Raw genomic sequence first — 17229 nt, 5'->3', positions numbered from 1 at the left:
TGATCTTTCTAGAGAGGACTCTAAATCTTCACTCTTATATGGCTTACTAGGATTATGAATATATAGAAATCGTCCTAAGGCCTCATAAATTAAAATTCAACAACTTAGCTTAAATCTTAGAAGTTTTATTTCATTGGAGTTAAGCTTTTTCATAAGTAATTGATTATGAGAGTTGAAAAATTTGTTTTTGACACATATTTTATAAGATGTAACATAGGTAATTACCTAGAACACATCTTAATGCCACCAAAAACAAAAAGAATTGAAAATGACAAAAAATTATTAACCAATCCCTCACATCAGTTTGATAGAAATCAATAATGTTAAGATTCATGTCTTGTTAGTTATTCCCACTCGATTATAAAATCCAAAAAATGATTTTTTTTTGTTGCAATTATGTTAAATTACGACATTTAAGAAATGAAAGTCGTAGGGAACATTACCTATTTGAATGGTGCTTTGTTGGAGCGGTAAAGCGGCAAGCAAAAAGTAATAGGTTTATTATTTATTATCGGGTGATATAGGTTATATCGTATCGTAGTCCACAGAGATTGTAAGATAAAAACTGTCGTTCGACTATCTCGCGTTCTAAGTTTCATGAATGGGTGCGGAAAGTAAATGCGGGAAAAGTTAATAAAGCAAATAAACAATCTTAATAGTCTAAGAGAAATAGTTATGGAATTGCATTTCGTTCTACCCGTCGAATACTTAAATCTGAAAATCTTATCGCAACACACTCACAATACGCATCAAAACCACCAGGCATCATTCGAGACGCGACATCAGTGTCCATGTCTGAAACACCGACGAAAGCTCAACCGCACTATTCACATCAGCGATCTCTCAACCGACACAAACAACACGGAGGCATTAAAATCGATACCCATTACGGTTATTAGCTTTAAATCCATATCTAAAATCTAGAAACTAAAAGATATCATTCCTAATCAAGATCTATGACGTCCATGTCTGAAACAACACAAATCCGAAGCATTTAAGCAAAAAGATCAAGAACAACACCAATGATGATTTGTAAAGCAAATATATAAACGATCACAAGATCAACAAATGTACATACAATAAGAGTAGAAATATACATACAAAACCCACCATTGGAATGAAACATAGGGAAGAAAGAAGATGAACTAGAAACTCTCACCGTGTCAAGACAATCGAGACAAATCCATAGCCAATCCACATGATGTAGCACCCAATGGTGTTTCCTAAGCCTCTAAACTATCAAAAATGGATCAGAGCTCTTCCATGGGGGAAAGAGGTGATAAAAAACCTAAAAAATCTGATTTTAAAATATATATGCAAAACTGAAAATCGCAGACCGCGCTAAGCACGCCTACCGCGCTAAGCGCGCTGTCCTTTATTTTTCTTAAACTGCTTGAGCGCGCTTAACGCCAAAAACCGCGCTAAGCGCCCTACTCTCTGCCAGACTTGGTCTCAAATTTTCTCCGACCGCGCTTAGCGCAAAAAAAGCACGCTAAGCGGGCTCAACAGAACATCAACTTTTATTTCTTCAAAAACGCGTTTGCCGCCGTGTCTTCAACACTTTATTCCTCGAAGCTTCGAACATGCATAAATACCTACAAAAAGACAACAAAACTATCAAACGGTATATATTTACACGAAAACGTAACAAAACACAAACGATACAAATATACACAAAAATGCGGAATTATTCAAACGGTATTACAAAAAGTATCGATAAGTGCCACTATTTACATACACAAAATAACTATATTTTGGCACTTATCAAACTCTCCCCAACTTGAATTTGTTTTCCTCAAACAAGGCCAAACACTCAATCGCAAAAGTAAAAATCCTAAGAATCAATAATCAATAAGATTTGGAAAAATGAAACAATTGCACAGTTCAAACAAAAACGTATGAACAAAGTAAATACTTACCACAATCATACAACGAAAACATGAAAACAAAACGAATCCTAATTACAAAAATCATACAAAACATTCTAAAATTAAACAAGCTCAATCACGAATCACGCCTAGCAAAAATTTATCGGTAGATGAAAAACATCGAAAGGTGATGACTTTGACACACACCCGACAAACTTGCAAGCAAAAGACAAAATTATGCATTCATCCAAAAATAGTATTGAAAAAGAAACGACACGAATCACAAGGGCTTTAAAGGTTGTAATACGGCTCGGTTAACAAAGAAGTGATAAGTCCTAAAGCTAATCGAAACAAAAACTTGCCTAAACCTAAGGGAGTATTTACTTCCACAAAGTTTAAAAAAATACAATTCCAATCCAACTTTCTTCTTCATCACTAGTTGTCAAACCAAACCCAAAACTTATTAGCACAATCTTATTCTACTACTCTTTTTGTTATTTTCTTTTTCCAATTTTTTCTCTTTTTTCTTTCTTTTTCTATTCTTTCTTTTTCACATTTTTTTCTTTTTCTTTTATTTGCACAACCATATACCAACCACATCATAAAGAGGAAAACATCCTCTCCCCAACTTGAATCCAACCACAATATAAAGTGAATACTCTCTACTTTCTAAGGCAAGGTAAAAATACAACCAAACATCATAGTTAAGGGTTCAAGAAAAACGATAATCAAAATTCGTCAAAAAGGTGAACTATGTCATAAGTTCAAAAACAAAATGGACAATGACAAAAAGGCTCAAAGGGGTTACGAATGGTCACACACTCACAAGGTGAATTGACATTTGTCTAGGTAGTTGTGCTCAAAATCAAACAAGTGCCTTGATCACTTTCGTGCATTCATAAAATCAATACAAACGAAAATTTAAACATAATAATATCCAATTAAAAGAAGAAATGTCGGTCACTCGCATATGTATATAATAGAAAGCCACCTCACATTTATGGTAAAAAGGGGAAACTAATGTGATTCAAGTCATGAGCAAGTTATGCAAAAAGAATGAATAATATGAAAATTGTACAAATGAAAAGTCTCCTAAACATGTTATGCTATAGAAAGCGATAAACGAGTACCTTGCTATGTACAAATTCAAACAATATCATTACCGCACAACCGGCATGTTGAATCTATCAAAATCGGAGAATTACCAAATGCGACTCCAAGTAATCGGGCCAAAATTAGAGTCAAAACAGAAACGAAAGTATTAAAAATAAAATTATAAAATTCTAAACTATAAAGCCTTGGTGTAAGTGGGAAAAAGGCGAGCCAAATGAATCATTAAAAAGAATTCATTGGCCAAAAGCTACAGACGGCGCTAAGCGCGCTACACCAGAAAGACAAAAACTAGTGCAACAAAATAGAAATTCCACTGTGCCTCCACTTAACACCTATACATCTCATTTACAGAAAAACCGAAAAATAAAACCGTTGGGGTGCTTCCCAACAAGCGCTCGTTTTACGTCGTTAGCTCGACACCTTTTATTGTTTCGCGAATGGTAAAAAAACTTCCTCGTGGTACGCCAATGCTTTCGCCTCAAACGAAACCTAAAGAAAACGTCCTACCCAAAAAAATTAACAAACAAATAAAAAGCAAAAGTATATACAAGTATGTGTAAAAACACAAATTTACAACGGAATGGTGAAATTGACTAAACAAGTTGAAAGTGAAGATATGTAATTTAAGAGCTAATCCGAGTTCAACTTGTTTAGTAAGTTCACCAAACAAAATGAAACAAGTATAATTATACAAGTATGCGTCTATGCACAAAATATATGATATGGACATATTTACGAAACTTAAAACGTGAATCCATCGCGATGCGATTAATCTCAAAACCAATCCCCGACAACGACGCCATTTTGTTGGAGCGGTAAAGCGGGTGATATAGGTTATATCGTATCGTAGTCCACAGAGATTGGTAGAGAAAAACTGTCGTTCGACTATCTCGCGTTCTAAGTTTCATGAATGGGTGCGGAAAGTAAATGCAGGAATAGTAAATAAAGCAAATAAACAATCTTAATAGTTTAAGAGAAATAGTTATGGAATTGCATTTCGTTCTACCCGTCGAATATTTAAATCTAAAATCTTATCGCAACACACTCACAATACACATCAAAACCACCAGGCATCATTCGAGACGCCACATCAGTGTCCATGTCTGAAACACCGACGAAAGCTCAACTGCACTATTCACATCAGCGATCTCTCAACCGACACAAATAACACGGAGGCATTAAAATCGATAACCATTACGGTTATTAGCTCTAAATCCATATCTGAAATCTATAAACTAACAGATATCATTCCTAATCAAGATCTATGATGCCCATGTCTGAAACAACACAAACCCGAAGCATTTAAGCAAAAAGATCAAGAATAACACCAATGATGATTTGTAAAGCAAATATATAAACGATCCCAAGATCAACAAATGTACATACAATATGAGTAGAAATATACATACAAAACCCACAATTGGAATGAAACATAGGGAAGAAAGAAGATGAACCAGAAACTCTCATTGTGTCAAGACAATCGAGACAAATCCATAGCCAATCCACATGATGTAGCACCCAATGGTGTTTTCTAAGCCTCTAAACTTTCAAAAATGGATCAGAGCTCTTCCATGGGGGAAAGAGGTGATAAAAAAACCTAAAAAAAAATCTGATTTTACAACATATATGCAAAACTGAAAATCGCAGACCGCGCTAAGTACGCCTACTGCGCTAAGCGCGCTGTCCTTTATTTTTCTTAAACCGCCTGAGGGCGCTTAGCGCCAAAAACCTGCACTAAGCGCCCTACTCTCTGCCAGACTTGGTATCAAATTTTCCTCGACCGCGTTTAGCGCCAAAAAAGCGCGCTAAGCAGGCTCAACAGAACAACAACTTTTATTTCTTCAAAAACGCGTTTGCCGCCGTGTCTTCGACACTTTATTCCTCGGAGATTCAAACACGCATAAATACCTACAAAAATACAACAAAACTATCAAACAGTATATATTTACACGAAAACGTAACAAAACACAAAAGATACAAATATTCACAAAATGCAGAATTATTCAAACGGTATTACCAAAAGTATCGATATGTGCCACTATTTACATACACAAAATAACTACATTTTAGCACTTATCATGCATTTAAGAATTTCATTTAGGAAAAATAATAGGAAAGGCCCAAAGACTAGGCATTGCCCAAATGCTTTAGAATGGTCTAGTGAGCTTCAAATCATCAACATAAAAAAGTTGATATTAAAAACTATAAACTTTAAAATAAATATAAAATAAAGACGCACGGAAAATTTCGCGACAATAATAAACATCACGCGTAAAAGAAAACTATACACATAATAATATATACAAATACAAATAAGTATAAATATAATAAACAAAATACTTAATGTATGCATATAAAGGTTATTTAGTAATTTGCTTGAGAGAAAATTTTCTCTTTTGCATGACTCTAAATGAAGCAGTTCTCATAAAGTTCTTCATATATGAGTACAAATTAACATCCATATTAAAATATTTCTAGAGCTAATGTACGGTATTTCTTTCTTTTTAATGATATTGGATGGGTTTACAAAATATTTAGAAAAATTCTCTCTTCACGTCACACATAGATCTCTCAAAAATCTCATAATGTTTATTTCTAAAAAGACCCTTCTAGAAAGATCATTATGGAATCTTTCAAATCATTTTTTAAGGAATCCTTCTAGTAGATCAAATTATATTGGTTTGTTTAGTGTTGTTTCTAATACGTATAACGACTATATATATGGTGAACCTGAATGTTGTCAACACAATCTTTGAAAAACCTGATGTTGATGGTTCATATGCTAATATACTAGAGGTTGGTGAATCGGATCTTACATGATGTTGCTGATGATATTGATGTTGGTATATATTGCTAAGCTATGTTTTGGTGTACTTATCGAGAGGTTTGATTCCGATTAATATAAAAGAAATTTTTTTATTGAGTTGGATTATAAAATAAGTGGTGAGTATCAAAAACGAATAGAAAGTTAAAATGTAATGACACCTGATCAAAGAAATTCGGGTGTCCATTCAAGAAAGATGACATATTCAATTGGTTTTACTTTTAATGAATGTGAAAGGAGGTTGATGTTACTTGGGATTTATAGATATGTCGCGCTTTGCTGAAAGGTCAAGATAATTTGTCACATGCCATTGTAATTGATTATGATTACTCATAAATGAATTTTGTTGCAAATATGTTTCCAACAAAAACGTGAGCGTCAGATGTAAATTCTATGGGAAAATAAAAAATCTCAAGGCTTAATATGGGAGGGTATAAAGTGTCAAATCAAACGAATTGTGAGTTTTAGTTGAGTTTACATGACATGGATTTTGGGAAAGGTCAGATTGTTTGTATTAGTTAGCTTTCAAGTAAAAAAATGGTGTACATGTATACTTGAAATCACACTCCTATCTACCTCCAACTTTTCGTAAAATAGAGAACACATCACAAGGTAGAACCATATTCACGAGGGTTTTATTTTTTACATATGCTGCATGCATTTATTGAGGGAATTCTATTGAAAAAGAATACAATACAAACAAGTCTAGTGCACAAAGTTCAATAAATTTAAATAGTTTTGACGATGTCAATGAACTTGATATGTTTTACTTAGTATTGATTCATCTTACTATTAGATAAATATTAATAGTTTTTGTTTTGTGTGGTCTGGGATGTTTCCGAAACCACTAATCTCATAGAGTTATCCGGAAGGATCCTTCTATAGACAAACTAAACTTTCCAAATTAAAATGTAACTTGCATATTTATGACAGAATTATTCCGTACGCTTTCTATAATAAAAGGGGGGTTTCTAAAACATCGCATACCACCTTTTAACAAAAATTAACAAATAATTAATACTAAATAATATTTATTACAATATTTATTAAATAATTTACAGAAGTAAAATAACAAAATAGTTGATATTGACAAATTTCAATTAGGAAATATAGCTATATTATAAATTAAAGAGAAAGTAACATAGTGTTTATAAATTATAACAATATTGTTTCATAAACCATGCCTCTCATATGGAAAACAATTATAATTCTCATGTGCCTCATATGTTGAACTAAAGATGTTTTGAAGAAAAATAGTCTTTAATTTGGTTTTGATGATAACATGAGGTAAGATAATAATTTTATTGTCTAATCTTTCTTATATGTGTTGAAATTTTTTAAATATATTAAAGATAATTTATCCTCTAAAAAAAGTAAGAAAAGTTCTTCAAAATGATCCTCTAGTCTTAACAAGAATTTAGAAGATATCATTGAGATAGTGATCATTAAGTTTTTGATACTGCATCTATTGAAAACATCTTCTTGACTTTAGTATCTAATGGTACATGCTATATATCAAAGTTATCAATAAAAATAGTTGTGCTAACTAAGTATAATGATAAGCCCTTGTGACACAAAGTCGGTGATGCTCGTTGCGCTCAACATTATCATGATGAGCAATATAAGGTGTCCAATGATTGGTGTATAATTCCTCCAACCATTTAAATTTATAAGGTCTAATACATTTTTTGGTCCCTTAACTTAATTTAATGTTTTACTTTAGTCTCTTAACTAAAAAACATTATACAGTAGTCCCTTAAAAACAGTTTTGTTAGTCGAATTGGTCTTTTCCGTTAAATTTTCTCGAAAAAATGTTTTGTCTACATAGCAATCTTGATGGCTTTTTAATATCTAATTTGAATTTTTTTTGTGGTTCTAGAGTTTAATCCTTAATTCGTATACATTTGAATAGAAACAACAACACCAATATTGTTGCTTCTCATTTTTTTTTCTTGAAACAACACCTAACTCTAGCTTTATCAACATGTTACAACCACATCAATTTTCATCAAATATTGTTTTTTTTTATGAAAACAACACAATGAATTTTTCAGAATTCCTTAGTCCAAGAAGAGGGTGTAAGAAGGATGAAGTCTTCTTTGGAATCATTGTATCTCTAAAGCCCAAATGAAATGTTATGTTTTAATTTTCAAAGTTTCAATTTTCTTGGGTTTTTCTTCAAATCTAGCAAATGAGTCTTGTTCTTGTTTGTTTGTGTTTTTTTTTTGTAAAATTTCGATTTTTATGAATTTTTCTTCAAATCTAGCAAATGAATTTTGTTCTTGTTCGTAATTTTTTTTTTTTTTTTGCAAAGAGTCTTTAATCGTTTTTTAGTATGAGGTTAGAGATAACATTGTAGAAGACCATAGCCAAAGGGTGTGTTTGACAACTTTTAAATTTTAAGATAGGTAACTAAATTTAAGATCAAGTTAGCTCTTCAAAAGTCTTACTGAAGTTTTTTGAATTATGACCACTCAATTGAATCTAAGTGTGGTTATTAGATGAAACCTAGTTGGTAAGACCAATTATTCCTCTGATGATCAATAACAATGGGGTGAACACCACCATTTTAAATTAGTTTAGAAATTTCTAAAAATTCTCTATATGATTATCTATAACTATACTTGTTATTCATTTTGAAAGAAGAACCAAATGATGCTTTTCTAATGATTTGGTGCGTGTCTTTGTAATATATACTTCATGAATTTGATGTAATTGTATGATATCCCAAAATCTATCAACTGTAGGGGTAGTAACTGCTCCAAAAACAAAAACCCCTTCAATTTAAATAAAATACTAATTTTTGTATAGATATGTTAACTTAGTAATTAAATATTTGCCTTGCTCTCATGCAACATTGGCAGAATTTAACGTTTTTAAAGAAAATTAACGGAAAGAGCTCATTCAAGTAACGAAAGTGTTTTTTTAGATAAAGAATTAAAGTGAAACATTAAATTAAATTAAGGGATTTCGTGTCTAATTATGCTAATTTATAATAATATTATCGAGTCAAATGAATTTATTTTTCAACCTCCTTAAGGCTAACTCTCAACTCTTCAACCATCATACCAAGTACCTCAAGTCTATAAATAAAAGTACGATCCGATAGTCGGTCATCTCCAAACTCTTCAACCATCATACCAAGTACCTCATACTTATAAATTAAAGTACGATCCAATAGTCGGCTTTAGATATATAGAGTACATATGACATGTGGTGGCATCTCACCAATAGGTAAATGTAAAAATGATGTCTCAGAATATCATCTCTTAGCAAACGTTAACAACACCACTGTCCGTATAAGTATATATAAACCGTGCAATATCTATTAAACTGTATATCATAAATCATGTCTTACTAGACTACATTAATGCAAATATTTTCAGCCCATGATTTACACACTTTAATGTGTCTATTTCGTTCTCTGCCCCTGTCTCTCCTATTGTTTGTCTTCTGCATGTTATACGCATTTTATAAATAAACATAAAATAAAAGACATAGTATTATTTTAATCATGTTATAATTACAAAGATTTTGCAGATATTTTAAGTGACCGGTTTTCAACGAAGAACCTGTTCAGTACACAAAGTGAAGTTTTTCATTGAAAACAAATTTTTTCCATTAACAAGAGTCAAGATTTAAACCTTTAAGTGAACCAAATCTTTGTTTTCCAACCATTATATAATTGGTAAAAGCTCATATTTGACATCACAATTTTGAAGTTTGAAACATCATATTTCAGTAATTTTCAATTCTTAAGTATTTAACGAGTCAAGATCCTCTTCATTTTTCTTCTTTATTTTTTCTCTTCATTACTATATTTTTGAAGATATTTATAGTATATTAAAAATAAGTGGACTCATCAAATATCACATTATTGCATTTATATTTACAAAACTTTGATAAATTAATAAAATGAAGAAAAGAAAAATGGAGAGGATCTTGACTCGTATTTAACATGGAATGGAATAGTAGTTAATTTAGTAGTAGTACTTGTCACGTCATGCTGTATATGATGACAAATTCTTTTCCAAGACTCATGCTTTCAATGCTGCTTTGAATCAGAAGTATATACACCAATTACACAATACACCAAACTCATTGCAATATGTGTACTATTCCAATGGCCGGAGCTACAAATAGTTCATTCTAGTATATAAGAAATTGTTTTAAACATAACCAATCATAAAATTTTAATTAATTAAAAAATAAATTAAGAGTTTTCTCTCTCCTTCATAATTTCAATCATCCCATGAATTCAATTAAAAATAAAATAAAAATAAAAATAAATTAAAAAATTATTCTTTTCTTATTGGTTGTATCTAAGAAATAGATTTAGGGTCGTGTCCACAATACACCAAACTCATTGCAATATGTGTACTATTCCAATGGGCAGAGCTACAAATAGTCCATTCTAATAGATAAATACAAACCACATAAATAGTTTGTCTATATACTATAGGGAGATAAAACATAACCCTTTATATTTTGGTTGAAGAAATCAAATTTAGCATGTAAAGAAAGAAAATGACAATATTTTTAACTTTGCTAAAAACTAAATTTTATTTTAATCATCTTTTTTTCAAAAAGTAGTTTTTGATAATATAGAATTCAGATAATATTTGGTCATAATTATCATAAGCAAAATTTAGTTAATCATTCTTCCAATTAAGATATAAATTATGTTTCTCCTAATTAATAAATTTAATTTTTAATATTCAAAAAATAAACCCTAGCAGAGCGATGGGTCGTGGCCGTCCGAAGAAAAAGGTAGCTACGACTCCAACGGCGGTGATAGGCACCACACCACCATCATCTTCCTCTCAATTGAATAAGGGCTCTACCGGAAATGTGTTGATAGGCTCACAGAACGTAACCCCTACTAGTCAAGTGGCGGCGAGTAGGAACAAACCAGAAGGAACGGCGGCAACATTGAAGCCACCTGAAGGGAAGCCTTAGGTGGATATCCTCAAAGGGAATAGATCTAATGGAGTTGCAATCACTTACACGGCGCCGATGGTGATTGATGGCGAGATTGAGGTCCAAATCGAGGAGAAAGATGTTGTATCGGAGAGGCAATTTTGGGGGAATACACTGATTATGTATGCTCTTGGAGAACCGCTTTCGATGAACGCTGTGAAAAAGTTTATGATGAACACCTGGAACTTTGTGTCGCTGCCGGAATTATACTACAACGAGGAGGGCTACTTTATGATCAAATTCCACTCGCAAGCAGATAAGGATGCAGTGCTGATACGAGGGTCGTACACGATTTACAGAAAACCAATGTTTTTGCACGAATGGACTCCGGAATTTCAACTGAAAGATGATTTGCTTAGAGTGCTCCCCCTATGGGTCATTTTTCCACAACTACCACTGTTGTATTGGGGAGAGGACAGCATTGGCAAGATTGCAAGCGCCATTGGCAAGCCTATACTCATGGATGAGTGCACAACTAAGAAACTGCGGGTTTCTTATGCTCGGGTACTGATTGAGGTCGATGTCACCATTGAGTTGAAGGATACCATTACAATCAAGACCCCCAATGGGGAAAAATTGAGACAACAGGTTGACTATGAATGGAAACCACCGTATTGTAAGAAGTGCAATAAAGTGGGTCATCAGTGTAAGCAGAAAGAGAAGAAGGCATGGATTCCTAAGCAGAAAGAACCAGAGGAGACTATCCCAATGATACAAGCAGAGAAAAAGGATGATCGTGGCAAGCAGAAGGAAGTGGTAACTGAGGAAAACCCTTGGCTGCAGGTGATATCAAATGGCAAACCACACAGAGCACTTCGATTTGAAAGCAGGGAGAAATTGGATTGTACAAATGAGTTTGATGTCTTAGGAGTTGGAGAATGCTCCACAGTCAATGAGACTGTGACATGATCATAAGCTGGAACATCAGAGGGCTCAATAAAAAAGCAAGATACTTGGAGGTTGCAGCCCACCTTAAAAAATATCAGGTATCCTGCTTTGCTTTATTAGAAACTAGGGTTAAACTAAATAAAGCTGAAGCTATTAGGAAGGTTTTTGGCCACAACTGGGACTGTAGTGACAATTATATACACCATCCAAATGGTAGAATTTGGTTTATGTGGAGAAAGGATAGATGGGAGGTACACACTATTGCTAGCTCTGATCAATATATCCACTGTGATATGCATCATTTGAATGGTGATAAAGCTTTCAGCCTAACTATTGTCTATGCCCATAATCAACTTACAAAGAGGAGATATCTTTGGACAGATCTTGAGGAGTTGTCGAGCCGAATTAATGGGCCATGGATGATAATAGGGGACTTCAACAATGTTTTGACTGGAGCTGATAGAATAGGGGGAAAGGATGTACAAGCTGCTGAATATGCAGATCTGGAGATCATGATGGAGCAAGCAGGTTTGACTGAACATGAGACTAGAGGAGAGCACTTTACATGGTCCAATAAGCATGCCACTGGAGTCATCTATTCCAGAATTGACAGGGCTATTTGTAACTTACTCTAGTATCAATTATATCCACACTGTGACATTGAAGTCCTGCATCCTCATATATCTGATCATGCACCTTTGAAGGTCCATTTGGATAGCACAAGGCCAGCTCAAAGAGTTCCATATGGCTTCAAGTTTCTGAATTGTATCACTGAAAGGGATGACTTTTTGCAGGTGGTAAAGAATAGTTGGGAGCAACCAGCAATAGGAAAACCTATGTATATCCTATGGAGAAAACTTGGCAGGCTTCAACCTATTTTACGAAAATATACCAAACAAGCCACTATGGGGGTTAAGCAGATCCAGCAGAGCCGAGAAAAACTAGATCGAGTCCAACAACTATTAGCAGCTGACAAGTTCAATCAAGATCTAATACAGGAAGTGAAATACTAGACAGATGAAGTTATCCACAACACTGAGCTGGAGGAAAAAATCATCAGCCATTTAAAAGCTAAAGTGGATTGGCTCCAATTGGGAGACTCTAATAATGCCTACTTTCATGCTATTATCAGAGGTAAAAACAAGCACACAGGCCTGTATAAACTGGAGGACCAACATGGAAGAATTCTAGTGGAGCCTAAAGACATTGAGGATGAAATCATTAGATTTTACCAAAGTCTTATAGGGGAGTCAACTCAGAGCCTTAGACATGTTGATATTGAAGCTCTAAGGGATGGTAAACAGCTTAGCACAGCACAACAAAATCTACTCATTCAACAGGTCACAGTGAAAGAAATAGAAGATGCTTTGAAAGGGATTGGAAATAATAAAGCACCAGGTGTGGATGGATACAACTCAAAATTCTTTAAAGGCAGCTGGCCCATCATCAAGCAAGATGTCATCAAGGCAGTTATGGATTTTTTTGAAAACAGTAGAATATCTGCAGCAGTGAACTGCACCCTGGTGACCCTGCTCCCCAAGTCACCCAATGCAAGAACAATGAAGGATCTCAGACCCATAGCATGTTGTACCACAGTGTACAAAATCATTTCAAAAGTGTTAACATCAAGACTGAGCAGAGTTATTGCAGATATTGTTGAAGACACACAGGCAGCCTTTGTTCCGGGAAGAGTGATACATGATAACATCATAATTGCACATGAGTTATTGAGAGGGTACAACTTTTAACACATTACTCCAAGGTGTGCTATTCAGATGGATCTACAGAAAGCATACGATACTGTGGAATGGAGAGCCCTTGAGAGTATTATGCATGAGATGAGTATTCCTCCTAGATTTGTAGAATGGATTATGAAATGTATCTCCACTGTGTCTTATCAATATGTTGTGCAGGGAAGAAGGAGTTCCAGTGTCAAAGCCAAGAGAGGAATAAGACAAGGAGATCCTATATCTCCTCTCTTATTTGTCCTCATCATGGAGTATTTACACAGGGCACTGAAGAGAGTTCATAAGCAGCCAGGATTCAAATATCATCCCAAGTGTGCAAAGCTAAAGATTATAGATATCACATTTGCTGATGACCTGATATTGTTTAGCCGTGGGGATGTCACATCTGTTCAGACCATCATGTTGGAATTCAACAAATTCTCTGAGGCAACTGGCCTAAGAGTCAACCCCCAAAAGTGTAAACTCTATTTTGGAGGAACTATGGAATAGGAGCAGCTGCAAATCTGTAGGATCACTGGTTTTGAGGTGGGGACTTTACCATTCATATATCTAGGAGTACCACTGTCCAGTCGAAGATTAAGCATCATGCAATGTCAACCCCTAATTGAGAAAATTGTCAAGAGGATTCAACACTAGACATCCAAACTATTAAGCTATGCTGGAAGGTGTCAACTAATAAAAAGTGTTTTGTTCTCAATTACTGGATATTGGATGCAGGTGTTCCCTCTACCCAAAAAGACAATTCATCATATAGAAGGGATATGCAGGAACTTCCTATGGAGTGGAAAAGAAGTGAGAAGTTATAAAGCGCCTGTAGCATGGGAAAGCATCTGCAAGCCTAGAAATGCTGGAGGCCTTAACATAACAGATTTGAATCACTGGAACACTGCTACCCTTGCCAAACTCCTACGGAATATCCAAGCAAAAGCTGATAAGCTATGGGTAAGATGGATGAATGCATATTATCTTAAGGGACAAAATGTGATGAGTTGGCAATATCCTCAAAATTGTTCATGGATGCTTAAGAGGATAGTCAAGGTTAGAGACATGGTGCTGAACATGCCGTATTGGGAGGATGTAAGACAAAGTGGGAGATTTGTCACAACGCACATGTATCATGATCTGCGAGGGAATCTAGAACAAATGGAATGGAGGAAGCTATTTTTTTCCAATTATGCTAGACCAAGAGCACTGTTCGTGTTATGGCTTGCCATTAAGGGGAGACTACAAACCAAGGACAGACTGCTGTGATATGGAATCCATGTCAGTGCTGAATGTGTGTTTTGTGCAGAGGCGGAAACGATGGCACACCTGTTTTTTGAATGCAGCACAACCAAGCAAATCTGGACAAATATCCTGGCCTGGAGTGGTTATAGTCGACTGCCTACCAACTGGAATGACGAAAGTGCCTGGATCATAAATGAGACAAGGAAAAAAGGGTGGAGAAGAGACATTTTAAAGGCTGCAAGTGCAGAGACGGTGTATGCGATATGACGTATGCGTAATGATGTGATTTTCAACCAACAACCCATAGATGCTACTATTACAAACAGGATTAAAGAAACTATAGCCATGAGATGTATAGGAAATCCAAAACTAACTATGCATATCAATAGGGATACCTTAAGTACTGTATAGCATAGGACAGTTTTATTTTGGGATGTTTGATGCCTGGATCCTAGCGATCGGCTTGTTATTATTGGTTTTTGGATTAATAAAATTCGATATTTCTCCGAAAAAAAAAATTAATTTTTAATATCTATATTATTCTATTTGCTTAGCATAGTAATATATTATAATTTGAATATTTGACCCTTAGACACCTTAAATTTTTACAGAGTTATTGAGAGACTAATCTTAAAATCGACAATAAAATAAGGGTTTGTTTGAATAAATTTTAGTTTTAGTTTTTAAAAACTATTTTGTAAGATAATTTTTAAATTTAAAAAACAAAATAAAAAAAATATGTTTAATAATTTTACTTTTAAAAAATAGTTTAAAATTGTATAATATTGCAAATTGCTATTAATTAAAAAGTGTACTAATTTTTCCTTTTTTTTCAATTCTTAATTTCAAAAACTAAAAAACCATAAATCAAAATTTTTAAAATCTATTTTAACTTTTTAGTTTTAAAAGAATTTTAATTAGAAAATAGTTTTTAATAATAATTTTGTAAGATTATGTTACCAAACTAATTTTAAATTTTAAATTTTAAATTTCACATGTAGTTAGACATTCCAAAAATTAGAGAAATCAATGATAAAATTAATTTTTTACACATATATACACTAAGCTATAATTATGTTCAACTTTCTTTTCCTCTTTCAATTATATATATATATAGGGTTAAATAAGTTTTTAGTCCCTATAAATATTGCAGTTTTATTTTTAGTCCCTCCTGAGTTTTGGCAACGGTTTTAGCTGGTTTTGGCAACGGTTTTTTTGTAAAAACCGTTGCCTAAAGACATGGAGGGACTAAAAATGAAAACTGCAATATTTATAGGGACCAAAAACTTATTTAACCCATATATATGTATATATATATATATATATATATATATATATATATATATATATATATATATATATATATATTATTTTTCATTTACCTATTTTCTCTAACTTAAAAAAAACATTAAATTTTAAAAGTAGAAACTTTGTAATTATTTTTGTGATAGCTTAAACTAATTATAGTAATGTGAATCGAACGATGAAAATACGTAAAATAAAAAAATATTGTTTAATTTAATTTACTTTACTTTTATTGTAATGCCAGGATAAATCACTAATCACTTCTGACGTGGACAACTAAGAAATATACTTTCTTTTTACACTTTTTTACACATTGACAAGTGAATAGTAATAAATTATTTTAACTTACTATGTATCTATTTTATATCAATTCTTTTTCTATATAATTTCATTTAAAATAAAGACAAATTACTAAATAAAAAAAAACTGGATTGGGAAACATAAAATCTAATCCGTTTTTAAAGGATAGTTATACATTTTTAACTTGTTCTTCAAAAAAATTAGAAAACGCAAGTAAGAAGTGAATCATACCAAGTGTTATAATCACTGAAATAATCACCATTGATTAATTTAACTACATATATATTTTCTTCTTTAAAAATTTGAATTATCTTAAATTTAAAAGTACGTATAATATGAAAAATATGTTTCTATTTAATTAAAAGATCTCAAAGAAGAATATTTATATTAGAAAATACATTAATGACCAATGTTGTGTTATTTTAAAGTTAAAAAAATTCCCCGCAACGGCGATCGGGAGGGGGCTGGAACCACTTGATGCCAGAACTGACCCCGAACTGGACTAAACCGGTGGTGATAAACCAAAAAAAAAATAAAAATAAAAAAAATTCCGATTCCTTTTGTAAGTATATTCAATAACAAATATGATTTCATATAAATCAATTTGAAGAAAGTGCAAACTGTTACAGTAATTTGCAGAAAGCATAGAGAAGAAGATAAGCCATGAGGCGGGAACAAGAAATTGAAACTGAATTTTGTATTGAAAATGTTAAGTTATGATACAAAGGGAATGGGCCCTATATATAGAATAGAATAGTAAACATATCCTAAGGCCCAATAAGCATAACAATGTACAAGGCCCATATAACTCTAATACAGACTTTGATCCTAAGTAAGAAAAAAAGCTTCCAAAATTATTTTTAAACCATTCTTAAATATACAACTATAAATTAATATTTCAAGATTTATTCTAGAAGCTCCATTTATATTACATTTAATCTAATTACAAATAATAAAACACGATTAACTCTTAAGA

At 33.0% G+C, this 17229-nt stretch overlaps 1 protein-coding gene across 1 annotated transcript; it reads left to right on the top strand.

Moving 5' to 3' along the window:
- Nucleotides 1–10821: 10821 nt before the first annotated feature.
- LOC131604108 (uncharacterized) lies at nt 10822–11694 on the top strand. Its single transcript, XM_058876596.1, has one exon. The coding sequence runs from the start codon at nt 10822–10824 to the stop codon at nt 11692–11694; it is 873 nt and encodes a 290-aa protein (XP_058732579.1).
- The last annotated feature ends 5535 nt before the right edge of the window (nt 11695–17229 follow it).

Source organism: Vicia villosa, linkage group LG5, assembly GCF_029867415.1.
Source record: "Vicia villosa cultivar HV-30 ecotype Madison, WI linkage group LG5, Vvil1.0, whole genome shotgun sequence".
Lineage (NCBI taxonomy): Eukaryota > Viridiplantae > Streptophyta > Magnoliopsida > Fabales > Fabaceae > Vicia > Vicia villosa.
This window is presented reverse-complemented; position numbering and strand designations above follow the sequence as displayed.